Here is a 27,174-nt window from a genome sequence, read left to right on the forward strand (position 1 = left end):
GACGAAGAACGGATTGACGGAAAGCAAAGAAGGACATTTCGCGAGTATGATGCACACACGTGAAACACACGAAAGCAAGGTGTTCTGTTAAAAACGTGTTTATTTTGCATAAAAATGAGCGTAGCAAGAGATCAACACGGCGGAGAGGTGGATGATGATCGTTTTTTCCTTGACCAAGTTCTGGACAAGTTGTATGATTTCGGTAATAGTGAATGTTTTAGTAACAGGCTAACATACTAACACATTTACAGCAAATGCTGATTAACACCATTAATACCGCGAAAATTGTATACGTCACCCTATGTTGTGTAGTAATGTGTTTACATTTACATTTAATACTAGTGCATTCAATGTATGTACCTACACCGTATATCCCAAAAATATGCTGAAACAGTACTTAGTTTCCAACGATAAACATTTCAAACAATAGTAAAACTAACAGTATATTGCCTTCACCAAGTGGCAATTAAAAAAAAAAAAGACCCTTATTTTGTGTAAAGAATTTACAGAAATAAACGGTTCATTGTTATTAATTCCAACTAGTTTAGAAATGCATTGCATTGTGGGACACGGTATTACACACTGCATAATATAGTCATACAATCAAAGTATGCAAACGACAGTCTATGAAGTTTCTAAATACTGATTATTGTATTTGATGTAATTTTTCATGTTTAGGTGATGGACAACACAAACGACTGAAGAAGTCTCAGAAAAGGAAGAAGAACTTTGCTAAAGATGAGGAAGATGCAGAGGAAAACACGGATACTGTCAAACATGACACGGACAAAGAGCAGCCCATGACAAACTCAACAGTATGTGAAAGTTTACCATCTGGAGCCAAACAATCTAATGTGGAGGTTGTTACATTTGTTGATCCTCGGAGGAAGAACAAATTATCAAAAGCTTTTGAACTAGTGAAGAAGGTAAGAGAAACATGAAGAAGTAGGCTACATGATCTGCATCTGTGCTTCATCTGAGCCCTAAATGCCATCCGACTGATGACTCTATTTGCTAGATATATTGAATGTAATCTGGACGTACTACATTCGCCATGTTGTCATTATCACGTGACCTACCAGTGTCAGTTAGGCAGCTTCGCTGCCATTCATAAATCCTCTCCCGTGGCCTCATGGGATAGTAAAGTGTCCATCAAATACATACTTCAGAATCTGGAAGTAGCAGGTCATCTGGGTACTTTTTCCTATTCTTTTATGAGTACTGTGAATTCAGACATACTTCTTTAGTAACATACTGTTTTTCACCTACTATATAGTAGGGATGAATGTGATATCGGATGCAGCCATAGTGAAGTTATCATCCTTCCTTCACAAGATACCAGAAATTTCCTACTTCCCACTTCTGAAGTTATAATTACAAGCTCTTCGCATTCTAGTGCTTTATTTTTGGAAAGAACAGGAAAAATGGAGGATATTGGGTTTATTCTAGTCTATTTATTGGGAAAATCTTATTAAAGCCAAAATTACATTCATTGACAATCATAAAAACATTCACCACGCTATCAGTAGTCATCCTGTTGACGATTTTGGAATTTTGGTCAAATACAGGCTGTTTTCACTGTGTAAAACATACAATATGCTTCAAATGATTATTCATATGTGTAAATAATATGCACTACTTTAATGACAAGACAAGGCGATGTAGCTGTTGTGAAAAAAACTAATAAACATTGCCAGTCACAGAACAGCAGCAATCGTTTATGGCCTGCCCAACTCAGGAACTTGGGGATCAAAATTATTCCTAAGCTTCACAGTGGTAAATACGACTTGAGAGGCCATTCATGTCCGATTTTAAACGAGGAAAGTCATTTTTATGATAATTCCGATAGCATGTGATTGTGAAGGCAGCATTTGCATTACTCTTTTTCCCTTGATAAAATGCCAATAGGATTTTGTCCATTGGCTTTTGGATTATTGCTGAAAATAAGCTCTGTGACCAACAAAAGTTTATGATTTTTACACTTTGGTTAATCAAGATTATCTTCACAAATGAACACAACACGTATGAATTTTTAAGCCTAAATACAATCACCTAAAGGAAAAAGCTAATACGTAGGCTATAAACGAACTAGGCCTATGCCACAGTCACATGTCTTTAACATTATCACCAACTCAATTAAGTTTCCAACAACTTTATTTACAAAATATTTTCCCCGAAAGTTTGAGTTATAATAGTTTGCAAAAGTGCAAATAAAAATGCCACAAGGTTTTTCAAGTTTACCTGTTCGGCGTGAAGAAGTTTAATGTCCCTATCAACCTCTGTAGTCCCATTTAGCCTTTAGCCACTTGTTAGCAACTGCCTTTTACAAGACAAGTAAAAGCTTTCAAAAATCACGACGGGGAATTACTGACAAAAGTCAAAGGGAATTTTGAATGGGTTTTTTGCTTAAATGCCTAAAATAAGGTATTTGGTGAACACACAATATTCTCGTTTCACATTTTATTCTATGACAAAATACTGTCATAGAATAAAATGTGAAACGAGAATATATAAATCTTTTGCATCTGAACTCTTCATACATATTATATATATATATATACACTGCTCAAAAAAATTAAAGGAACACTTTGAAAACACATCAGATCTCAATGGGGAAAAATATCATGCTGGATATCTATACTAATATGGACTGGGTAATGTGTTATGAATGAAAGGATGCCACATCGTTTGATGGAAATGAAAATGATCAACCTACAGAGGACTGAATTCAAAGACACCCTGGAAATCTAAGTGAAAAAATGATGCAGCAGGCTTGTCAATTTTGCTGAAATTTCATTGCAGCAACTCAAAATGGTACTCAGTAGTTTGTATGGCCCCCACGTGCTTGTATGCATGCCTGACAACGTCGGGGCATGCTCCTAATGAGACGGCGGATGGTGTCCTGGGGTATTTCCTCCCAGATCTGGACCAGCGCATCACTGAGCTCCTGGACAGTCTGAGGTGCAACCAGGTGATGTCAGATGGACCGAAACACAATGTCCCAGAGGTGTTCTATTGGACGTAGGTCAGGTGAGCGTGGTGGCCCTTCAATGGTATCATTCCTTCATCCTCCAGGAACTGCCTGCATGCTCTCGCCACATGAGGCCGGGCATTGTTGTGCACCAGGAGGAACCCAGGACCCACTGCACCAGCATAGGGTGACCAGCAGATACCGGTCCTGCTGATGGGTTAAGGACCTTCTACGGCCCTGTCCAGCTCTCCTAGAGTAGCTGTCTGTCTTCCTGGAATCTCCTCCATGCTCTTGAGACTGTGCTGGGAGACACAGCAAACCTTCTGGCAATGGCACGTATTGATGAGCCATCCTGAAGGAGCTGGACTGCCTGCGCAACCTCTGTAGGGTCCAGGTATCGCCTCATGCTACCAGTAGTGACACTGACCCTAGCCAAATGCAAAACTGGTGAAAAACAGTCCGAAAAGATGAGTAGGGAAAAAATGTTAGTGGCCTCCACCTGTAAAACCATTCCTGTTTTGGGGGTTGTCTCACTGTTGCCCATCTAGTGCACCTGCTGTTAATGTCATTAACACTAAAGCAGCTGAAACTGATTACCAACCCCCTCTGTTACTTAACTGACCAGATCAATAGAGCTGGTAAGTCCCGCCCCTTCCGCAAAACCCTGCTGGACCTCAAAGTTGAAAAACCGTCAATGCAAGTGAATGGGAGAAAATAATTATTTTCTGGTCCCGTTTGAATTGTGTCATGAATGTGAACATATGTTGTCTGTGAATTTTTTATATAACTTTTCGTGTAAAGAATGATACAATTTAGCGGGTAGAAGTTTGATACGGTTAGACTTTGTGTGAGAGCACTTTGTGGACTACAACTCTCGACGCGTTTGAAACGTCAACACCACTAGCACACGGATTAGCTCACGGATCCCGCTAAACATGGCTGTGTCTTTGGTGCACTTCACCGCCTTCTTTCAGGGAGAGGACAAAATCGTTGAAGTTGGTGAAAACCACGGGTAAGTCAACTTTATGGGGTGACGTCACATAGGCGACATGTAGTCTTTCTCGTTATGTCTTTTCCACAACTGCTAGCTGAAGAATCATACCATATACTGTCAAACTCGTAACATGGAGAGTTATATAAAAAATTCACAGACAACATATGTTCACATTCATGGCACAATTCAAACGGGACCAGAAAATAATTATTTTCTCCCATTCACTTGCATTGACGATTTTTCAACTTTGAGGTCCAGCGGGGTTTTACGGAAGGGGCGGGACTTACCAGCTCTATATCCCAGGAGTTTAACTGACTTGATGCTATTCTCTGATTAAAAAGTGTTCCCTTTATTTTTTTGAGCAGTGTATATATATATATACACACACTCACCTAAAGGATTATTAGGAACACCATACTAATACTGTGTTTGATCCCGTTTCGCCTTCAGAAGTGCCTTAATTCTACGTGGCATTGATTCAACAAGGTGCTGAAAGCATTCTTTAGAAATGTTGGCCCATATTGATAGGATAGCATCTTGCAGTTGATGGAGATTTGTGGGATGCACATCCAGGGCACGAAGCTCCCGTTCCACCACATCCCAAAGATGCTCTATTGGGTTGAGATCTGGTGACTGTGGGGGATTATTTTTAATTTATATATATATCTATATGTGTGTGTGTATATATATGTATGTATGCATATAAAAAACTTAGAATTGCGAGGTCACGACTAAACTTGATCACGAATTTAAGCTTGCAATTATGAGTCACACCTTTTTTTTAATTATAATTTTTTTTATTCTGTGGCGGAAACAAGCTTCCATAAGTTACGTAGGAGCTAACTGCTGTCGAACCTTGATCTTCTGGGTAAATCAATGTCTAGTGCTCATGGGAATTCAAAGTCTATAGGAATTCAAAGTCTTGTGCATGAAAGAGTGAATGAACTCTACAAAAAGTAACAGCTGACTGCAACTGCATTCACTTCTTATCTGTTTTCATCCATGTTTATCCTCAGGGTCCTCCTGATGTCAAAGAAAAGAAGAAAAAAGTCCCAGATGAGAAACTAACGATAGAAAAGGTGAGATTTTTTCTATTTTTCTAAACTTAGTGAGATGGTTATGTAGTCAGCATTTAAAAATTAGCATGAAATGAAAAATTCACCCTATATATATTTTGAAGTGCATAATGTTGTTGATCTTAATGTGAACAACTTATCCATGCATATATATATTTTTTTTATATTGATCTCAATGTCATAACTTAGTAAAACGACAGACTTGGTGACGATACCGGACTCCTCCAATCATTTTGTCCGCTTAAACCCCGCCCCTTTCTTACGATCGACTGGATGGATTGAACCAAGTCTCCACCATTTCTTGATAATAACGTCTTTTTTATTTCGCTTGGTTGTGTCACAATATGGAAGAAAATATCTGTAACTATGTCCGTTTCATCACGACTTCAAGGCATCATGGTACCAAAAAATAGGCAACTTAATTATCTTGCTGAGTAAGATGCTTCAAATAGGGAAATTTCCTTCATGAATCCTGCACAGACAATGCAGTCCCTTTGGCATTTCACTGAAGTCAATGGGTCTGTCCCAATACCCACATTTGTGGTCTTTTCACTTGACCAGTTGTCTACTTGCATGACGTATTTCCTGTATTTGGCCCAAGTGTTCTAGTGGGCTTGAAGTCTGAAAGTGTGTAGAACTTTTGGTTAACCGATGAGAGACACATCATATTATTTACACATTTTATTTACAATATTTTGCACTTCAAACTTTACTAAATGTCTTTTCATTAGGCCCTATATAACACACAACACAATTTTCAAAATTGTGTGAAAAGAATTAGTGAAATGTAGAAAAAAAAAAAAATATATATATATATATATATATATAGATAGTTAGAACTCATTTGATACTGAAAAGTATCAACAAATAGTTTAAAACCATTTTTAAACTATTTGTTCTCCGTGTACAGAGTGATATTCTGTATATGGCTCCAAGTCAGTAACTTCTCATTTGCAGTATGATGAGCCAGTTATTTCTTCAATGTGCCATGAATTCGTGTCATGCGTGTCGTCCACAGACCCGGCTTGAGGTTCACAGGTTTGGACTGTCAGGGTACGAGAGGCAGCAGCAGAGGGTCTTTGAGCAGGACAGAGCCATCATGCTGGGAGCCAGAGTGAGTTCAACACATCCAATAATCAGGCCTGAAACATACTTTAAGCCCTTTTATCTGCTTTGTGTCTGCATTGCCACAAGGGGTGCTATAGCAGGCCAACAGAATCTCACAGAGAACCTTAGGCTGCTTTTACATTACAAGTGACCCAATTCTGATTATTTATTTTTTTCCTTAAATGTGGCAACAATCAGATATAACCCACAAATGTGTAAGCAGGAAAATAGCACATGGAATACGATATTCTCAGATCGGTTGCAGGCCTCATTCAAATGTGGAAATAAATCTTATATGAATGGGATACATGTATTTGCGTCTGCCATGTAAGCGGACAGATCGGATATTCCCGTCAATGTGAGTCATACATCATTGAAAAAGCAACGTTGGAGAATGACCCCAACCGCGATCACATGACTCTTTTTGGAGGACGAAGGCTCCAACTCAATGTTTTTCTGACCTTTAAATATGGTGCAAAAACGTATTATTTCCTAAGACTTTTCCGCTCACCCTCATGTTGTTCCAAACCTGTATGAGTTTTTTTCTTCTGTTGAACACAAAAGAAGATATTTTGAAGAATGTTTGTTCAAAGAGTTGATGGATCCCATTGACTTCCATAGTATTTTTCCCCCATACTACGTTGTCCATCAACTGTTTGTTTACCCATATTCTTCAAAATATCTTCTTTTGTGTTCAACAGAAGAAAGAAATTCATACAGGTTTGGAACAACATGAGGGTGAGTAGATGAATTTTCATTTTTGGTGTAAACGTGTTTTTTTTCTCCTATAGCCCCCTAAAAGGCAGTATGTTAACTACAAAGTGTATCAACAAAACATAAAAGAACGGAAGATGAAAGAGAAAGAGGAAGCAAAATCCGTAAGTTCAAAATTTCAATTTGAATGGTTGTTATATGATTACTTTTTAAAACACTTGACTTCTGCAGCGTGTACAATCGTTCTGCTAACTTTTCTTCTGTGGGTCTTTTGACAGGAATCGCAGAACAAAAGAAGAAAAGAAGGACAACCAAGGTTTGTGTTTGTTTTGAGCACAATGACCGTAACAAGTTTCATTTGTTGTTCTTTGAGAGTTGTCATTTAAGTTATATTGGTTCTAGTTTGTTTATGCTTGATTGTATTAGCACAGGCTTAAAGGGATAGTTCACCCAAAAATGAAAATTCTGTCATCATTTACTCTCCCTCAAGTTGTTCCAAACCTGTATGACTTTCTTTCTTCTGCTGAACACAAAAGAAGATATTTTGAAGAAAGTCTGTAACCAAACGACTGATGGACCCCATTAACTTCCATAGTAGGACAAAAAAATACTATGGATGTCAATGGGGACCAGCAACTGTTTACTTACCAACCTTCTTTAAAATATCTTCTTTTGTGTTTAGCAGAAGAGAGGAAATCATACAGGTTTGGAACAACTTGAGGGAGAGTAAATGATGACAGAATTTCCATTTTTGGGTGAACTATCCCTTTAAGGCCGTGAAGCCAAGCTAGTGTCAAAAGAACTAGACAACCCAAGACTGTGGTGCACATTAGCAATATTTTGCAGGCAAAAAGTTTCTATAGTGTAGTTATGTATGAAGCACCAAAGTCACTTTAAAACCAAGCATCTTTCTGTTGGTCAATGCGGCGCCGGCGAATTTGCGTCACCAACATGAACGCGAGTGGAATCCACGTGGGGAACTTTTTCGCCACCTTGTAAAACTCAAAAATTTGACAATTCCTATATAAGTGACTGGATTTTCCCCACAAACCTTTGCAGAGCACTGGTAACTGTGTCAAGATTAGTGTTGCTCATTTTTTTTCTTTTCTTTTTGACTTCCCAGGACTGAGAGAAGTAAATCCTCCTCTAGCGGAGAGCTCGGTGGACAAGTCGGACGCTTCAAAAATGGAATGCTGGTCTTGAGCTCCAAAGACATTCAGAAATATAAAGTTAAAGTCAAAAAAGTAACAGCTGATGATTAGCAACAGAAAACATTTGAAATGCAAGAGCATTTATATTTGTATGGAATATCACACTTTGACTGAACTGGAATTGAATGTGCCTTACTTTACCCCAGTCATTATACGCACACATTTGCATGTCCTTGTTGTTTATTTTCTGGTCTCTTCACTTTTGTGTAACTCATCTTTCACTGTTTGTGCTAAGGACATAAATGGCGCTACTTCTGCAGCTTTTTGAAGTGTACTTTTACATTTCTACATGATTAGACAATTTTTGGGATGTGAGCCTTATCTATAGACCCAAACCATCCAGAATACCTTGGCAACATGTTAACTCTTTCCCCGCCATTGACAAAAATTTCCAACTTTCCTTGTTTTCACTGTTATACGGTAGGGGGCGCTATTACACAACGTCTGAAAGAGTACTGAATCTCCTGATCAAAACACAGGCGAAGAAGCAGTAACAAGCGATATCATTATAGACCTTATGCGCCAGAGAAACGAGGGCGCCGCCATCTTTAGAATATTGTCTTTTAACTTCCGTTTTTGCGGTCGCTCTGTATATTTCTATGGCATTGCTGTCCAGGAGTAATTAGCTTTTGAATAGGATTTACTTAATGTAAAGTTAACGAAAGTTATCAAGAGGAATGTAATGTTTAAAGCAGACGTCTTAACAAATGCAGAGGGTCTGTTATTTCTTTTGATATGTTGCATGTTTAGATATTACTACAACAAAATATTAAGGGGGCCATGAAACTTTTGTGAAAATTATCAAAAATTCTGGCGGTGGCTGGCAACTTTTTTCAAAAACTGGTGGGAAAAGAGTTAAACACCTTTGCAATCACCCTCAACAGCCTAGCATCATAGGGAAATGTAAAAATGTAGTTTTATTAATAATAAATAATGCTGAAACACTGATTTTTGGAGTTTAATCCATCTGTGTGGCAAAAACATGACCTGATGGCTGTAAGACAATTTTAAGTGAAAAAGAAACAAAATCCCAGATGAGAGACTCTGAATAAAGACACGTGGATCTGTCATCACAGTTTTATTGTTTATTAAAAGGGAAAGACGCTGTTTTTCTTCCACACTAAGTAGTAAGAAAAGAATGTCATATACAATGTATTTGATATCCAAACCACAAAGACGTACAAAATATCACATTAGTAAGAGGAAACGAGAGCTCAAGATCACACACAGAAGAAGAGCAGCGAAGACTCAGACTCACACACACCCACACGTTAGTTTTCGTCGAGGATGATGATGATGTCGTCACACAACACCAGGGCTGTGTTCATGTGTGTGGCCTGTGTCTGAGGATCAGTGGAAAGATGCATTCGGGAAACAGCTTGTCTTTCCTTTTCAAACTCTTCACAATGAGATAAGCTGAGGGCCAAACACCAGACTAATGTACATCCACACAAGCAATATGCTGTATATATAAAAATAGATCCTTAAACGCTTGATACAGTGACAGATTTTCTGTTAATTCATGGGACTACAGGACGTTTTCTGATGATGGTCACACTCATATTAAGCATTCGCCTGTATAACAAACAGCCCAAGACCATTTCATTTTGTGCGTTTTCAAAAGAATCATAAAGAGATGGGATTCCTCTATTTTGGAAAAATACAATGGAATTCATCTGTGCTTTCTGTTGATGGGAGTTTCTTCAACTTTGGCCACTTTTTATGTTAGGTCAAAATGCCATTTATACATAGATTGTATTGTTTTACCTTTGTCAAAGACGCAGACTTTCAAACTTTATTTTTAATTATAAAAAGAATAATAATTATAATAATATTAAAAATTACATAAAATAATTATTTTCCAAGAAAAAGATTGTTATTGTGTGTTTTTGGAGCAATAATGCAAAAAAAAAAGTATGAAAATATCTTCAATTAACTGTATTTAGGATACATAAAATGATAGCTAGTTATCAAATTAGCCTTAGCAAGATCCACTGTTGGACATTGTTAATTGGGACAATTTATGAGAGTTTATTTTCTAAAAGTTTACGAGGCAAAAAGTCGCCAATGTTGAAGAAACACCCGCATATGAGGATGTAGTTTGTCGGTTTCCAGCCTGGGTGAAAGCACACCACATTCCCAAGAAACGTCGCTAATTTTGGCAGATTTGTGTGAATGAGGCACAGCACGAGGTTAACTTCGAATATTCAAATTGGGAAAAGTAGGGGACACTATTCCTGTCTGAGATCTGGATATTTCAGGTCAATAGGGATATTGGTTAAATAAGTAAACATAATTCACAAAGTAACTCTTGCCTAACTGAATTTGTCAACTATCCTTATAGTACACATCCCTCCTCCCAGGATTCTTAGGGTCATATCCATACAGTATTTCACTTTACACATTAATTCTCCATTCCTGTACAGTTGCTTTATTATCATACATATACAGTGTACACAGAAGTTCTCACGTCAGGGTCATTCCTGTCTCAGAAAACTTTCAGGAGTGCGCTTTCTTTCATATTCAGTACGTGGCCAGTGATTCTACTATCTATATTGACATAAACCTTTAAATATACTTTAATACAAAGAAATTTAAAGGAATGTCCGAGGTTCAGGTTCATCTCTTACTTTGCCTTGCTGGTGGATGAGGCGAAAAGTCACATGACTGAGCAAGATGCACGTGGCACATATGGCAATTACAACAGATAATAATTTAAACTTGCCAATTACTCCACAATTGAGGTCAATGGAGTCCGAGTTCAAATGCATATTTTCATGGATAATTTGGATTCGGTCTTGACTCGGACTAGACCCTCTTCTGGTCTTGTTTTTGACTCGGACTCAACTTACTCAGATCTATATGTTTAATATTTCAGTCTTGTGACTGTAGACAGTGTGTATTTTAATATATTGACTGGCCTTGTGCTTCCTTTAAAGATGCATTACTATAACTACTTTTTTTTTTTTTTTTTAAATTGGTAAAACACCATATGCTTTAAATGTTGATAAAGCTTAACTTGTATTAAACTGACATACACTTAGTACTGTAAAGATGCAAATGACCCGGGACAACATTCCCAGACATGGGACAACACAACCAGACGACAGCCTTGACTGAACCCGGAACATTCCTTTAAGCGTAGCTTTTCACATTTTACTGCTCTCTCTTTTTTTTTTTTTTTTGGCGTACCCTATTTTTATTTTGGTGCTCCTGACAGCAAAATACTCACCCCCGATAAAAGCATCAGAACAAGCTATTTACATTAATTAAACTTCATAGAAATGTGTTTTGAATATCAACAACATCCCATGCTTTACATCTCCAATGGGTCATTATCTGCTCCCATAATCCGGCAAATTAATATCTGGACAGGATAATAAACATAAATATAATATCTTTCCATTTATCTCTCATTTCTCCCTGAAACCATTATAATTTGAACAGAGGTACTGTATAAGCTGAACATAGGCTTGTATCTCCTATTGTGAGGTCCATAAGTGGCTCTTCATAGCGTTTATTGTGACACCAGATTTATGAGAATTGTATGTAGGTAAATGGCTTCATGGAGGTTTAACTCAAGGCTACATTATCAGAAAATAATTCCACACAACAAACACTAGGGGGCAGACTGCAACTCTGCATCTATACTGTATTTCTGTTTTATCCGTGTCATCACTGTGCAACACAAATTCAATATAATGAATACGTAACTCATGCACGCTTCACTGCTTTGACCATATTTACAGCCTATACAACATGCAAATGCAATCATCTCTCCCGACAACGTGGTATGACTTGCTATTCTGGCATTGTCTAAAAAAAAGCACAGAAACCGTTAAAGGGCGCAGCGTGGAAATGATGCTGATAAATTGAACCATGAGGTGCTCATTTACATGTTACTGAGGTGTATGAATCTTGAGTCTGTCATTTATTTAATGTCAAAGTGTGTAATTTCCACGTCACTACTAGTGTAACTAAAATAATAGAGCAGGTATGACATCAATTTGTAGGCCAAAACACAGAAGTGAGTTAGCATTTTAGCACTTCCGGTTCCATCGTCCCGAAGTCAATGGGTTTTTTGGAATGTGGATTGGTTAAATGGTTGAAATAAGGCCTGTGGTGAACACAAGCTCAAGACACCTTCACGTTTTATTCTATGACATAAAATACATCAGTATTACCCCACTCGTGATTTTTTTAAAAAGCTGTTACATGTCTTGAAAAAGGCGGTTGCTAACCAGTGTCTAAACGTGGCTACAGAGGCTGTCGAGATTAAACGTCATCACGCCGAACAGGTAAACTTTAAACTTTTCGCTGGTTGGCCAACAAAGTGACTTCATACCTGCACCTCTCCATTTACAAAAATAGTGACTGTTTTCAAAAGGGTTTCTCGAGCACTCTACTCTTGTTGGTCGGAAATACAGATAGCCCCGCCCCAAACTATCACCATTGGTTGAGTCTTTGTTGCTAAGGCTAGATCAAACGAACCCCGAGCAATGTTTTGAAAGTCCCACAGAGGCACAGTGTCTTTTCTCTGGATCAACCTAGGCAATGTAATAATATTGATCTGCCTGCATTGACACTATTATACAAGAACTGAACTGAGCTGGACGATGACATCACGGTTTACTCCAGAGCGGCTATATATATATATATATATAAATGAACTAAATAACTTTTTTTAAACAAAAATGAAACATCACTGAACTTACTTAAGCTGGACTGTGACGCTATTTTCTTCTGAAAACAAACTTTTTTGCATGATTTTCCTGTCATCTGTGTAAAGCTGCTTTGAAACAATCTGTATTGTTTAAAGCGCTATATAAATAAATGTGACTCGACTTGTCTTGACTAGGCTAAAATGGCTTACTTACAGTTGCCTCAGCATATTAAGCTGGCATAGGAGAAAAAACACACACTTCATCTTCAAGACTCTTGAGGAACACGTGTGTCACAGTGTAAGGAGAGTTGAGATTCTGGCTAAATATTCACATCCAGGGTACAATCCATCTCTAATGGCAGCTATTATTTCATTTTGGTAAACCAGAACTCGTGTGTGTGTGTGTGTGTGTGTGTGTGTGTGTGTGTGTGTGTGTGTGTGTGTGTGTGTGTGTGTTAGCGCTGACAAGTATCACAACTGTGCATTCGATAAGTATTACACCAGCACGTAACTCATCCCACAGTTTGTGCTACGATCATGAATGATACCTCAAATTGTGCAGCTAATTCAGCAAGTGTGCTATTTTGTAGTCCATGAGGTGAAAACTAAGTAACCTCCAAGAAACTACACAGAACACATTAGAAACTTTAAAACAACCCGGTTTAAGCCATTCAGAACACACCGCAACTGCATAGCAACGCCCTAAAAACCACCCAAATCACTCTATCCTCCATACGACTATCTATTTCTTATTATACAAGAAAGATCTGCATCAAATATAAGGATTGGAATTTGTTGAAGTAAAGAGATTGTAAACTCACTCTAGTCACGTCACGTCACTCTCTGACGCAGGGCCTTTGGCTTGACTGGGACTTTTTCAATCCTAGCAACCCAGATTTACAGTACCGTCGGAGTGATGAATTTGTTGAGGCCTTTTGAAGTCTGTGCTGTGATCACACAGCAGATTAAAGGTGAGTAAACCTGAGATTCGTGTATCATGTGAAATTAACCTGAAATTATTTCAAATTCACTTTTAGTCTCGGAGTTGTCTGATTATGGTTGCTTTACTCCGTTGCTAACATATCAAATGCTTGATATGTTTGAATTTTTTTAATCACATTACATTTTTGGAACTGTGCTAAATTTTCATTGGAGCTATGAAAAAGAGACTGAACTCTACTTCAAAGTGCTTTGGGGTTCGACTCCAGCTTCGGCCCCCGTGGGGATATCCAGTGGGTTTTTTTTCTGTAAACATGGGAATGATTTGTAAACACTGAAATGCAAATCACCCAGATGACCATAAGGGAAAACAATATTAACTAATCTCAAATATTCATAATTTTTCCCCTCAAAGTTTTATCAGCTTTTATATGTTAGTGCAGAATGAGAGCACTGATTCGTTTGATAAGAAAGATCTGGCTCGTTCTCATTGGTCAAAGATGATCACATGATGCTCTTTGGGACTTCCAGACCTGTGATCAGAGTCACCTGTGAAAAATACACATTTCAATCATTAATGCTGATCACTAGGGATGGGAATCATGAGGAATGATTCTGATTTATGATTTCTAGTTCCATCCATTAACAATTCTTAGTACTTTTGAGGAAGGATTTAGGGTGTGTTTACACTTGCAGTTTGGTTCACTTGGTTCGTTTGGTCCGGACCAAAAAAAAAAAAAAAAAAAAAACATTTAGTCCTGGTCCGCTTAGCATTCACATGGGCATTGCCATTTTAACACTGAACCTAGGTAGGGTTATGAGATAGCATGTTCACAACCTGATTGGTCGGCTTTTATTAAGCATATTTCACAACAGAACTTACCGAACATCCAAAACAATGCTGTGTGCTGGGCTAATGCACTCATTGTATGTGCGTAGCTCCATATGATGGTATTTTGACCAGCTGAGAACTACTGAAGGGCTTATGAAATGTGTAAAGGAGTCAAAAAGCAGAAGGAATCATAGGGGCTTTCACACCAGGTAGTTCTAGGAACTAGCCACCAGGGTAGTTCCCCGAGAACTAAATGTTCCCCTAGGAACGTTTTCCTGGTTGCATTCGCACCACCAGTAGGAAATCTGAAGTGACGTGAGCCGCGCTTGTTGTTGTGACTTTTATTTTACGGTGCTGAGAACGCCAGAGCCTGAGCTCACACTGCTCGCATTCTCAGTGTTTATTAGTTTACGATCTGTAACAGTCCTGTCTAATATGTTATTAGATAGAACTGTTATGCATAGAAAGTAGACAGTATATGAAAAGGTATTAGCATATGCCGTGTAGTTGACGTCCAGTGTTGCTAGCTGAGCAGAAATACATAATCATGTTTCGCTTGGTCCCCTCAAAGTTGCGTTGGATTTTCTCCTCAGCGTAAAGGTTAAAGGGGGGGTGAAATGCTATTTCATGCATACTGAGTTTTTTACACTGGTAAAGAGTTGGATTCCCATGCTAAACATGGACAAAGTTTCAAAAACTAAGTTGTACGTTTGAAGGAGTATTTTTGTTCCAAAAATACTCCTTCCGGTTTGTCACAAGTTTCGGAAAGTTTTTTTTGAGTATGGCTCTGTCTTACGTAAGATAGGGCGGAATTTCCTTATATGGGTCCTAAGGGCACTTCTCCGGTAAGATCGCGGCCGCGCGCGCACTCGTAGACCAGAGCAAGAGAGTGAAAGCAGTTCGCCATCAAAGCGCCCTGCCCGGCTTTTGGGAAGTCAATGCCACCAAAGAAGTGTGTTTTTGGTTGCCAGGGCAAGACAACCCTGCACAGATTCCCAAAGAACCCAGCGTTAAGGAACCCGTGGATGGAGTTTGTTTTTTCAGAGCATAAACGGAGTTGTGTAAGACTGTTGTTCCCTGCATTTCGACGATGATTGTTTTCAAAGCCCAGATCGACGGATTTGCAGATCGTCTAATGCTTAAGGATCGAGCAGTCACAATGATAAAGGTTCGCGGTCGTGCGTTGGAACCGGACGGTGAATAAAACTGTTTGTTGAACAAATGTCTCTGTGTGTTGTCACTAGCTCGGCGCGTTAGCACAGCTAAGCTTCGCCCACAGGGCCCGCCCCCAGCCGCTCGGTTTTTTCCGGAAAGACTCGGTACACCCTATCTTTCTGTTAAAAATTTAATAAAACAAAAGACTTTTTGGAGATATGAAGGATGCAATATTACTCTATAGGTACTCAAGATTAACAGGAGATTGAGTGAAAATGAGCATTTCACCCCCCCTTTAAGATGCCCATCTATCACTGTTTTCCAGGTTCATAGAGTTAGTTTCTGTAGTAAATATATAGGCTATAATCTGTGTGTTTACACAGATGGTGGGTGCTGATGTTTCGCGTGCGTTCGGCCAATCAGCGTACACTAACGTCACTGGTAGTTCCTATAGTGCTGGGCTAGACTCTACTCTGAAGTAGGAGCTCAATTAGTTCCTCCAAAAGGAGTTCCTAGAACTAAAATAGTTCCCAGTTCTTGCGGTGCGAACACGCCAAAATCCGGGTACTTCCGCCAATAGTTCTAGGAACTATTCCTCCGGTGAAGGTTTACCGGTGCGAAAGCCCCTCATGTCCCGTTTTTGGTTTGTTTACATGTCTTTGGTCCGTTATGCATTTTCATCTTTTCCATCTTTTCAGCATCTCGGTCTGCTTGTTTGGTGCTCACCAGGGTTCAGATGGTGTTCACACTTATTCAAGTGAGCCGCACTAACAGAGCAATCGCACCAGGGTTCATTTTAATCGAACCAAACATCCCAAGTGTGAAAACACCCTTAAAGTACCTTTTATTACAACAAAACAAACCAAAAGGATCCAGAGTTTAGTCAAGAAACCTAAACGGCATGAGAATGATGAAGATTAATAAACAGTTCTCGATTTCCAATGCTACCAATCACTGAGTGGGATAAAGGTTAAAGGTCAGTGTAGATCTGCTGCTCACCTGGACGTTGCGGTTGAGGCTAACGGCGGGCATGAACACACCCTCCAGGTTCTCGAAAGCCATTGGTCCGTGCTGCTGTTTATTGATGAAGAAGGTCAGTGTGTGTTTTGTAAGGTCTAACAGGATTCCTACAGTCGAACCCTTTGAGATGCCACCCTCAGCCCTGCAAGAATCAGACAGAAGAGGAAGGAGACGAAAGAAGGTAATCAGTGACACAATATATCGCAAAAGTATTCAAATCTAAACACAGCTGTATCATAGAGAAAAAACTGGCATGATACTAATTGCATGTGATCTAGTTTCCACTTCATTTCAACAACTTACTTTTGTTCTATACAATATTATGCAACTTCTTCTAATCTGATTGCAGTTCTGATATTTAGTAGAACAGCACTGGAATGTTTCACTGCTGGCATCACTCCGCTTGTCTCTGTTTGTGTTGTTCTGAACCAGAGTATGTGTGTGATACAAAGTGGGGAGCAGAATTGTGTCATTTTGCTTGGAACAAGGAGCAAGATTTTGAAAAAGTCAGAGCCTTTTGAGTTTTCTTTTGATCCAAGATCAAAAGGCAAAGAATGCAGGCAAAGGAAAATTTGTAGTGGAGCTGGAGCTGGAGCAGAGCACATAAACCCAGGGAGGGGGAACTGCTGTGGCTCCACTCCAGTCTGAATGTACTTCCGAATCACAGCAGAGCTCATTTTAATATTGCAGGATGACTGCAAGTGTGATATCACCTACTTATATTTAAAGAGTGGTGAAACCAGTGGCTCAAAAGTTTTAAAAGAAGAAACATGTTGAGGAAGTTTTACATATCATGTATTTCTAAACATTGGCCATGGTTCCATCTGGTGTTATAGGGTTGGTTCACCCAAAAAATTCAAACTCAGTCATTTACTCGCCCTCATGCTCTTCCAAATCCATAAGACATCAGTTCATCTTTAGAACACTAATGAAGATTTCATACATCAAATATGGTGAATGGAAGCTCAAGCATGCTTGATGCGCAAGAACCAGTGAGGTTTGTTCTCACGTGATAAGCAGGCACAGTTGAGCTTCTTTTCACCATTTTGATGTGCATTGATCAACGTTTATATATGTGAATAAAAGTCTAAATTAAATCTGTTAATCATATGATGTGACCTTTTTGATTGCTTGGATTGAACTGCTCATTTCATATTTACGATGTCTTTATGACCTTTTTGAAGCTTTAAATTTTTGGTTGTGTGGATGTACAAAAATGATAAGAGAATATAAAAAATATCTTCATTTGTGTCTCGAAGATGAATGGAAAACTTAAGGGTATGACACATAATGGAGAGTAAATGATGACAGAATTTTTCTAACATGGATTTCAAATGCATCTCTTGTGACGTCTTGTGTTCGGAGTTCTTCAAGACACTCCTCTCTCATTTCGTCATAAATAAAATGAGTAAAGTAAATAAAAAGGATAAGGAGGGAAGCAACGACAATGACGGTAATCTGTGTGTTCTGGTTATAACGCAGAGCAGTTTGAATCACCTGCTTTGGTTTGCTCCCTCACAACACATCCTATAATAATGTTTGTGTGTTAGATGAGTTGGCGGTGCTTCACTGCAGTCTGGGACGGTTGAGCATTTACACTACAAATGCGATGTGGTCGCATGCATTTTTAACACCCAATGTATGAGGTTTCAGTGGACCTGATTCCATCTTGTATTAAGTTCTGTTTTTCGTCATAAAATTACAAGTGGTCAGCTCTAAATACAGGTGGAAACAGGTTCTAAAAGTTTTGTGATCAGATTACTGAAACACATAAGGAGGTAGTCAAAAACACATTTTTATTAGAAATGCTATCCGTCCTGAATGCATCCCGAATATCTATAATGTGTTTGCTCTGGGACGTTTGTAAGATTGTAAGAAAAAGAAAAATGGATCATGGTCAAAATTTGCATCTGGCCTCCTTATGCTTTTCATTCGCTTCCTTTCCCGCTCGGTTGCGAATCGCATAAAGGTCTGTTCACACCAAGGAGGATAACTATAAAATAACTATCACAATAACTATATTAGTGTCCACACCAGCAATAATGTTGTTATGAACAGACACAGCAGTTTTGACGTCTGCTGCTTTAAATGCTCTAACTCTTTAAAGTCGGGTGGATTCTGATTGTCTGTCAATGTTTTTATTGCTCATCAGCTGGAAAAAATATTGTTCTGAAAGTGATTCTAATCATATCTTACCTTTTGTTGTAGCTGCAGTCTGGAATTCTCTATTCTTAAGAATTAAAACGATTATTAAAACTTCATAGTTAACGTTATAGAGAGGTGCAGGTATGACGTCACTTTGTAGGCCAACCAGCAGTTCGCATCACACTGGTTCCCTCGACAAAAACCCAATCGGATTTTCCCATAGGCTTTTTTTCAAAGTGTTGCCAAACAAAAGGGGAATGTCTCAATGAAATCCGAACACAATCGGTCACAGGAGATGCATTTGAAATGCACGTTAATAGCAGGAGGAAAAGGTAATATTCTCGGTTGACCACTTGTGATCGGATTCTCGAAAACGCATCTTAATGCCAGGTGGAAACAGGGCCAGTGATCTGATTTTCGTCCCGGCTTCCACCTGTATTTAGTGCGGATCACCAAAAATGCATATTACTGCAAACAGGAGCACTGTGTTTCTGGAACATTCTCTCATCTAACAACCATCACAGACCTAATAACAGAACTACAACTATTACTAGCTGTACTGGAGGGACTATAAACTACTTTCACTTGAATGCTTTACCTGCTTAGAGTCCCTGGGTGACGGAGGGACAAAAGAATAAAAGAAAAATGTGCATAGGGGAATATATAAAATATTATTAAAAATGGATAATATGAAATGAGATGCATGGATCCAAGACTGACAAAGAAGTACAGAAGAACAAGTTTGGCTTCAGGCTACATTAAGTGGGTTAACATACAAAAGGCACAGATTTCAGGGATTAAGTGTAACGTCAGCAGTACTGTTAGCGTGTCCTCTCAGTCACCTCAGTATCCAGAAACAGAATTTTAAATGGTTGCATTAGTATTCAAGTGTTATAGTCAGTCCGTCCTTGATACTCACCTGAGGGCACTGCATCAGCATAAGTGTGACATACACCACATTTACATGCACCACATGTTTCAATTAAGCTTTATGTTCCGGAACTGAAACAATGGTTATAATGCTCCACAAGATGTGAAGAGTTGCTGAGTTGTGGCATTGGAAGATACTTGTTGAACTGAAACATGGTGAAGACACTGACCTATTATACAAATACTAATAATATTATTATTATTATGCAACCTATATAAAGAGATCAGTGAGTGAAAAAGCAAGTCTTTAGCGAATGGTGTTGAAACCATATTATGTTTTTCACTAAATTCTAATGGTCTTGGGCTGATTAAAATATGTACAACTAATTATGATAGTGTTTTTGAACAAATCAGTTGCGTGAATGATTCACTCACTCCCTCATAATACAGTCACTCTACTGGTTCAACATTGTAACCTGCAGAGGTGGAGTGATACAAACAGTGAATAGTCCCAGTGCCGTTGATATAAATATCAGCACTTTTTGAAACACTGCTCAGTCAAATTAATTCAAAGACCGAAACGAACTCAAAAACCAGTTGGAGTCTCTATGTACCAGAAGTTAAAGTTAAAGTCTCTATGTCTACAGTTAGATGTTTGATCTCTGTAGAGTAGATAAAGAGTGATGAAAGGAGTTTCCCTAAGACACTCATTAAAGAGAAGCATCCACAGGAAGCTGTGTGTGTGTGTGTGTGTGTGTGTGTGTGTGTGTGTGTGTGTGTGTGTGTGTGTGTGTGTGTGTGTGTGTGTGTGTGTGTGTGTGTGTGTGTGTGTGTGTATGTGTGTGTGTGTTTTTATCTATATCACTTTTTTTTTTTTATCTGTTTCATAAATAGAAAATAAGTTTTAAGAACTCTCAAAGACACCATTAAAGGTGAATAAAAGAAGATGTGTGAAGTACCATTTTGTTTTTTGGTCTACTAGAATAGGTTTTTATGCTTGGAAACATTTTTCACATATATTACATTGTTGCAGCTCCTCTTTTCCCAGTCTGTCAGTAACTCTCTGTTTAGTTCCCATCTCTATGAAGCCCCTACTTCTGAAAAGCACAATATTCTCTGATCGGTTGAGTGGACCAGTGTGATTGGTCAACCACTTTAAGTGTGTTTCGCAAATGTCACGGCATTTACCATAACCACAAGTTTCAACACACTACTAACGCAAGTCAACCAGGGGTGCTTTTCCCGTACAATGACGTGACTCGCTGCTTTACTACCATAGTACGATGTATCATTGAAGAAATCAACTAGCAAAGTGGTCATTCAACTACGTTGGTTAATGATGCCACGCATGTGGTGGAGTAATAACTTCTTTTAATGAATCTGTTTGATATCGAAATAATGCTAGATGTTTTGCTATAAATTACGAACATGGCATCTGAGGACTATTTCTCATTTTTCTCAGTTATTTTGCTTTATTTCCAGATTCAATCACAGGCTCGTTATTATGTACTATCCACGTCCGCACATGCGCACTCTTCAAAAACGGTGCTTTAAATCTCTCGACAAACTAAAAGACGTAAATTACATTTGTATGTATTCTAAATAAAAGACATATATTGTACTGAATGTCAGCTTGCTTATTTGGCTCAAGATAAAGATTTATTGAGTCCACATGTCATGCAAACCAGAAACTATGCTTCTAACCACAGGTGGAGAGCTGTCGCTCCAACCACACAACTTTGCGATGCTGTTTGCGAATGTTCATTGGAACTATGTTTCGGGAAACACAGACTCGTTGAACTATGCTGATAACAATGGAACTTGCGACCATAGTTGGCTAACAATGCTTTCGGGAAATGCACCCCAGGCCTCGCCACTTTTGTTGCATATGCCTTATTTAAATGAGGAATAATGGATGTGTTTGTTCCTGGAAGAAAACTCAAGACTACAATGGAGGCGTTTCAGGGAGTTCAGAAACAGTGACACTGAAATAGAGAATAACTCTCTTCTGAGTATCATTGTGCATTGCTCAAACAGCAACATTACCCACAACAGAAAGTAAAAAAAGTAAAAATGCATAATAGGATCCCTTTAATAAACTTTCACATTCAGTTGTGATACCTTAAATAAATAAGTGATGGAAATGGATATTTTTCATCATTTTGAATTCAGATGTAGTTATTTGTGTTTATCATTCACACTATATTTCTTTTGTGTTGTTTATACTACTTCCATATTATGTTTCTGAATACTAGAATGCATGACATTTGGAGAAACAAGTTTTCAAGGCGCAACCATGAAAATCACAAAACTAGCAAATTAAGGTGCGTACCTGTTGGTGTGGGAGTTGTTGTGCATGAACCAGGAGCGATTGTTGTCCACATACATGGCCCAGGCCTTATCATCCTTCCCTAGCATCATGTCCTTCATCGTATTAATCCGTGCCACACCGAATGCGGGGTCGGGGTGGTTGTCATAGCGATCCACACTAAGTTCCCAGTAATGCACACCCTTGGAGAAGGCAGCTGTCCCGAGCACCACGCGATCATCGTAACTGTTACACGTCACAGTCTGGTGTTCGTTGGACAGGACAATGTCTCTGTGAGCTGACGTAGGGTCAAAGGTGAACCATGCCACTGCAGAGGAAAGATAAAACCAAAATATAATAGACAAAGTAATTCAGTGTGGTTAAAAAAATGCATATTTCACAGATATTAAGAGGTTAACCAATCAAAAAATCAATCAAAATAGCATCTCACAGTGGTCGACTGGCAATTGATATACCGTTACTGTATGACAATAATTAATGATGTTACGGAGACAGTGTATAAAGTGTAGGTAATAGAACCAAATTTGTGATCCAACTATTTCTTCATGACATAAAAGACTGGCTTTGACTGGTCCCCTTTTTTGCTGTTTACAGAGCCCAGTATTTTTTAGGACAGTTATTTTATGTGTGATATTGATATTGTGTGAAAAAAGACTAATTTAAAAGAGTGTAAGTATATTAATCATAATTTGCTGATCATCCACGCATCTACAGTATCTACACATATTCACTCCTTCAGTGACACATGAATTATTAAAAGAGTTAAAGGGATGAAATATTAAAGCTGGTAAGCTCTCTTAGATGTGTTTCGGCAGCAAAATCCTTGCATGTTCTGTGTTAATTAAACATCTCCTCTGGGACCATTGGTTTATGTAGACATGCAAACACCTACTCATGTTCACATCCAGGTCCTGCCAAAATTACTATACCTGGGGTTTTGTCTGAATTCTAATGGTCTTGGGCTGATTAAAATATGTACACCTAATTATTATGATAGTGTTTTTGAACAAATCAGTTGCTTGAATGATTCACTCCCTCCCTCATAAAGACAGTCACTCTACTGGTTCAACATTGTAACCTGCAGAAGTGGAGTGATACAAACTGGAGTTGATATAAATATCAGCACTTTTTGAAACACTGCTCAGTCAAATGAATTCAAAGACCGAAACAAACTCAAAAACCAGTTGGAGTCTCTATGTACCAGAAGTTAAAGTTAAAGTCTCTATGTCTACAGTTAGATGTTTGATCTCTGTAGAGTAGCTAAAGAGTGATGAAAGGAGTTTCCCTAAGACACTCATTAAAGAGAAGCATCCACAGCAGGGATCCACTAGGAAACGGAATGCATAATACACACACACAATTTTTTGTGTGTGTGTGTGTGTGTGTGTGTGTGTTTTATCTATATCACACATTTTTTTATCTGTTTCATAAATAGAAAATAAGGTTTAAGAACTCTCAAAGACACTATTAAAGGTGAATGAAAGAAGATGTGTGAAGTAGACAACTAAAACACCCACCATCGGACGTCTTCAGAACAACAACCTTGCTGTACGCTCCCACTCCAGCAGTGTTGTAAGCTTTGACTCGAGCGTTGTACGAACTGTTGAAATGAAGGCCATCCACTGTACAGACTGTCTCTTTACCCACGTATACCTCCTGGAACATGGACAGGAAACAAAGAAAAAAAGGCAGACAGGAAGTAAAGTTAAAAATGGAAAGCATCTGGAGAATCTTGCTTAAGATAAGATACAAGACGATGCTGCATGTTTATCATGAATTATAAAATAAGCTGTAGATGTTTCAAAGAGAAGTAGATAATGTATGATTTTGCAAGCACTGAAACATAAAAAAAGCTACAAAACAAAAAGGCATCATTCAATCCTACATAGGAAAAGAGGATGGATGGATGGATGGATGGATGGATGGATGATAAATTCGTTCACACAACTTGATTTGTTTCCACGTTTTAGTTACATTGCACCACTCTGGACCAATTTGTTTCCTCATTTTCATTAATTTGTGCCTTCCAGTAGCAGGAATGTACACCGCTATTCTAAATGCACAATGATTATGTGTTTTAATATTTGCAATTAACATTTGTGGCTTCTAGTCCATGTCTGTTAGCTTTGAGGTCATCCATCTGATTAGCAGGAACAAATGTAATTGGACGTACTTGCATCATATTTTACTTTCTCTTGATTCTGGTTCTTTTTGTATTTTAGTCCTGCTTGACTTAAGTGCAGCATTTGACACAGTATATTATGACAACATTTTACAAAGACTTGATCATGTAGCTGGGTTTTAGGGATCTGTGCTGGAGTGGTTTGCATCTTACCTCAAGGATAGAACTTTTTCTGTTAACCTGGGGAAATGTTTCTCATCTCGTGCTCAAATCTCCTTTGGTGTGCCACAGGGCTCTATTTTAGGTAATCTTCTTTTTGCTTTAGATATGCTTCCACTTGGTTATATTATTCAGAAACACAATCGTATCATTTCTATGCCGATGACACTCAGCTTTATCTTCCCGTTAAAAATAACACCTGTTCTCTGTCTAATCTGTTTGCCTGTCTTCAAGACATTAAATGCTGGATGGACTTACTACCATCTAAGCTTGGTACCAATTCATTTAGCATTCAGAGTACAAAATAACCAAGTGATCGATTTGTTTTCCTGACTGTTGAATGATCTCAGTGTGAAAATAAAATGTTGACCCAGTACCCGGTAAGGCCCGCCATTCCCGTCATCCAGCTCCAGCACGTAACCCTCTACAGGCAGGGCTTGGACTGTAGTTATCCTCCAGGCCAGAGTGGCACTGTTGTTCCGCATGCAGCATTTCTCCAACTGCAACAGTGGTGCGGGAGGCACTGTGGGGGTCTCCGCTAAAAGAGAGTACAAAGTACACATTTAAGCATCGAATATCATCCACCGAGGCATCAAAGTTTAAACGGGTAAATGTGGATTGACATGCATGGGAGTAAGAACTTCCTGAAAGTCACTGGTGCCTCTAAAAAAAACATACGGAGGACAAGGGGCTGTGGTTTGGGGTGGGGTTGAGTATTATAGGGGAACATTTGTAGCAACTCTGAAATACCTCCTGTGTTCTCCTCCTCTTTCTGGTCACCTGCATGCATTTGTTTCAATGATGCAGCCTCCTGACCATCTGAAAGATGATATCGGACAAAGCAGGTGTTGCATGTATGAATCTAGAGGTAAAACTGGGGGGATCATTTGCCTCTGAAACTTGGAATGATGGAATTCATGTTTGGATTTAAAGAGCTGCCCAACTATTCTTCGAGACCATGATGAATTTGAATTTGCAAGATACTGTATATTGGTATCATTGCCAATTTTTAAGAGTATGTTTGCTAGTCCTTGGATCCTAGAATCAAATTCTAAATGGAAAACAAGAATCTCATTGCAACAAATATATAAAACAATATATTATTAGCCTTACAAAAGTGACCACCAGTGTTGGGAAATTTTATTTTTTTAAACTACTCATAAACAAGTACTTTGTGATAATTGAGCAAATTATGTTGCGCAATTGTAATAATTTTTTTATTGAAATCTACATACATTTCATCAAATATTTCTGAACCATCCCTACTGAAGAAACAATATATTTTTTCTTTTTTTAATTAGAAGCAGAACGGCCAATACCGTGAGATATGCAATAACTCAAGGAGTAATGTTGAATCAATGTTGAAAACAGTTATGCTGCTTAATATTTGATCCATTTTTTTACGATTATTTGATGAAGTAGAAAGTTCAAAAGAACAGCAATTATTTGAAATAGGAATTTGAAAAGTTGAATTAATTGATTTCAAAACCAACTTTCCAACTCCAAAATTTTGAATGGTATTGTATATTCTGTTAAATTCCACTGTTCTATCTATCTATTTTAATGCATGAACATGCCAAATCTCAAAATCATTACTTCCAAAACATAACCTTATCATGTAACGTGCACTGCTTGTAATGGTATTTCCCAAACACTGGTGACCACAAACAGCGAACGTTAAATCTCATTTGTTAAATGTCGTGTCACATGTTACCTTTATTCTGGGTGAAGTCCAGCTGGAGAATTGACTGCATCAGAGGGTCTGTGTTGACGGTCAAGGCAAATTCTGGGCAGACCTTTGGCTCCAATGCACCTTTTACCCACTGGTCCTGAGAGCCCTGAACACGCTTTATCAATGCATCTGAGATCTGGAAGAAGAGAATGAGAAGAGAAACAATAATGATCAACTGTTATGTCTTAAGGCAGTACAATGTCCACACACAAGATAATCGGCCCGATTTTGGGCCCAATTCTCCCATTCCGACAATCCTAGGTAAAGTCCAGATTATCTTGATGGTTCTACGGATTATTTTATCAGATTTTTCTGTGGGTTGAGGTGTGTTAAGAGTGACTGAATCTGCTCAGAAGAACATCAGGGCCGATAGTAAATATCCAACATGTGGAATATTTACGATCAGAAATGCTGTTGTGTGGGGGGAACCCCAGGATAAACACGCTGTAGATTGTCATGTGGAACGAAACGATACCCAATCAGAAAGTGAGCTGAAGGAAGACGGAAGCATAAGACGACTTCATCCAAACCCTTTTCTATTTTTCTGCAAATTTTCAGTAAAAAGCAGTCCAAACACTATTATCGCCATTTCTTCTTGCACGTCGTCCGCTTTGTTTGTTTACTCCAAAGTCACGTTTGATGTGAGCAATTTTTGCGAGATTTCTGGTCTTCACAGTCGGGACTCTGGTTGTTTGTGAATGGAATCTGTTAGTGTGTGCTGTCTTGATCACATCGTGACACTCCACACACTAGAGTAACAAAACTCTTAAATCTATTTTTTTTTTTATCGTCATGTTTGTGGTCTCTCACATTTTGAAATTCTGATAATATTTTAAAAATCTTTTAGTGTGGGCCAGCCTTTAGAAAATTGTCACCATTCAGTTAAGTTTAGTTTCGTTTTCATGGACTTTCAGTTTGTTCTTCTTTGTTCAGATTTCCCACCACTCATTAGTTTCTATGGTTACTGTCATTAGTTAGTTTGGTTCAGCTGTGTCTAGTTTATCAACTTTATCTTTAGTCACGTTCCCTGTCCGGTCACGTTACACCTACATGTGTGTGTATTTGCCCTTGCCTG

The 27,174-nt window shown here is 38.5% G+C and overlaps 2 protein-coding genes across 4 annotated transcripts in view; one reads left to right on the forward strand and one right to left on the reverse strand.

Annotated features, from left to right (window-relative positions):
- The first annotated feature begins 6 nt into the window (after positions 1-6).
- fsaf1 (40S small subunit processome assembly factor 1) lies at positions 7-8,333 on the forward strand. Of its 2 annotated transcripts, none has more exons than XM_079889476.1 (7): positions 7-202; positions 679-926; positions 4,982-5,044; positions 6,060-6,155; positions 6,940-7,026; positions 7,141-7,178; positions 7,986-8,333. In XM_079889476.1, exons 1-7 carry the CDS (start codon positions 115-117, stop codon positions 8,122-8,124), a joined length of 759 nt encoding a protein of 252 aa, XP_079745602.1. In that variant the 5' UTR covers positions 7-114; the 3' UTR covers positions 8,125-8,333. The 2 variants fall into 2 exon arrangements, with proteins under 2 accessions (XP_079745602.1, XP_079745603.1); XM_079889477.1 differs by having other exon boundaries at positions 29-202; positions 679-815.
- A 5,650-nt stretch (positions 8,334-13,983) lies between these two features.
- Positions 13,984-27,174, reverse strand: part of trim67 (tripartite motif containing 67) — a 42,744-nt gene continuing 29,553 nt past the window's right edge. Inside the window, exons 5-11 of one of the 2 annotated variants that reach the window (XM_079887790.1) lie at positions 26,082-26,235; positions 25,118-25,186; positions 24,745-24,905; positions 23,544-23,682; positions 22,030-22,333; positions 16,662-16,824; positions 13,984-14,224 (exon numbers count right to left, since the gene is read on the reverse strand). In XM_079887790.1, the coding sequence (XP_079743916.1) occupies positions 14,180-14,224; positions 16,662-16,824; positions 22,030-22,333; positions 23,544-23,682; positions 24,745-24,905; positions 25,118-25,186; positions 26,082-26,235 (1,035 nt within the window). In that variant the 3' untranslated portion in view covers positions 13,984-14,179. The remainder of the gene's footprint in view (positions 14,225-16,661; positions 16,825-22,029; positions 22,334-23,543; positions 23,683-24,744; positions 24,906-25,117; positions 25,187-26,081; positions 26,236-27,174) is intronic. The other variant, XM_079887791.1, reaches the window with a different exon arrangement.

Source organism: Squalius cephalus (genome assembly GCF_949319135.1).
Source record: "Squalius cephalus genome assembly, chromosome: 12".
Classification (NCBI taxonomy): Eukaryota; Metazoa; Chordata; class Actinopteri; order Cypriniformes; family Leuciscidae; genus Squalius; species Squalius cephalus.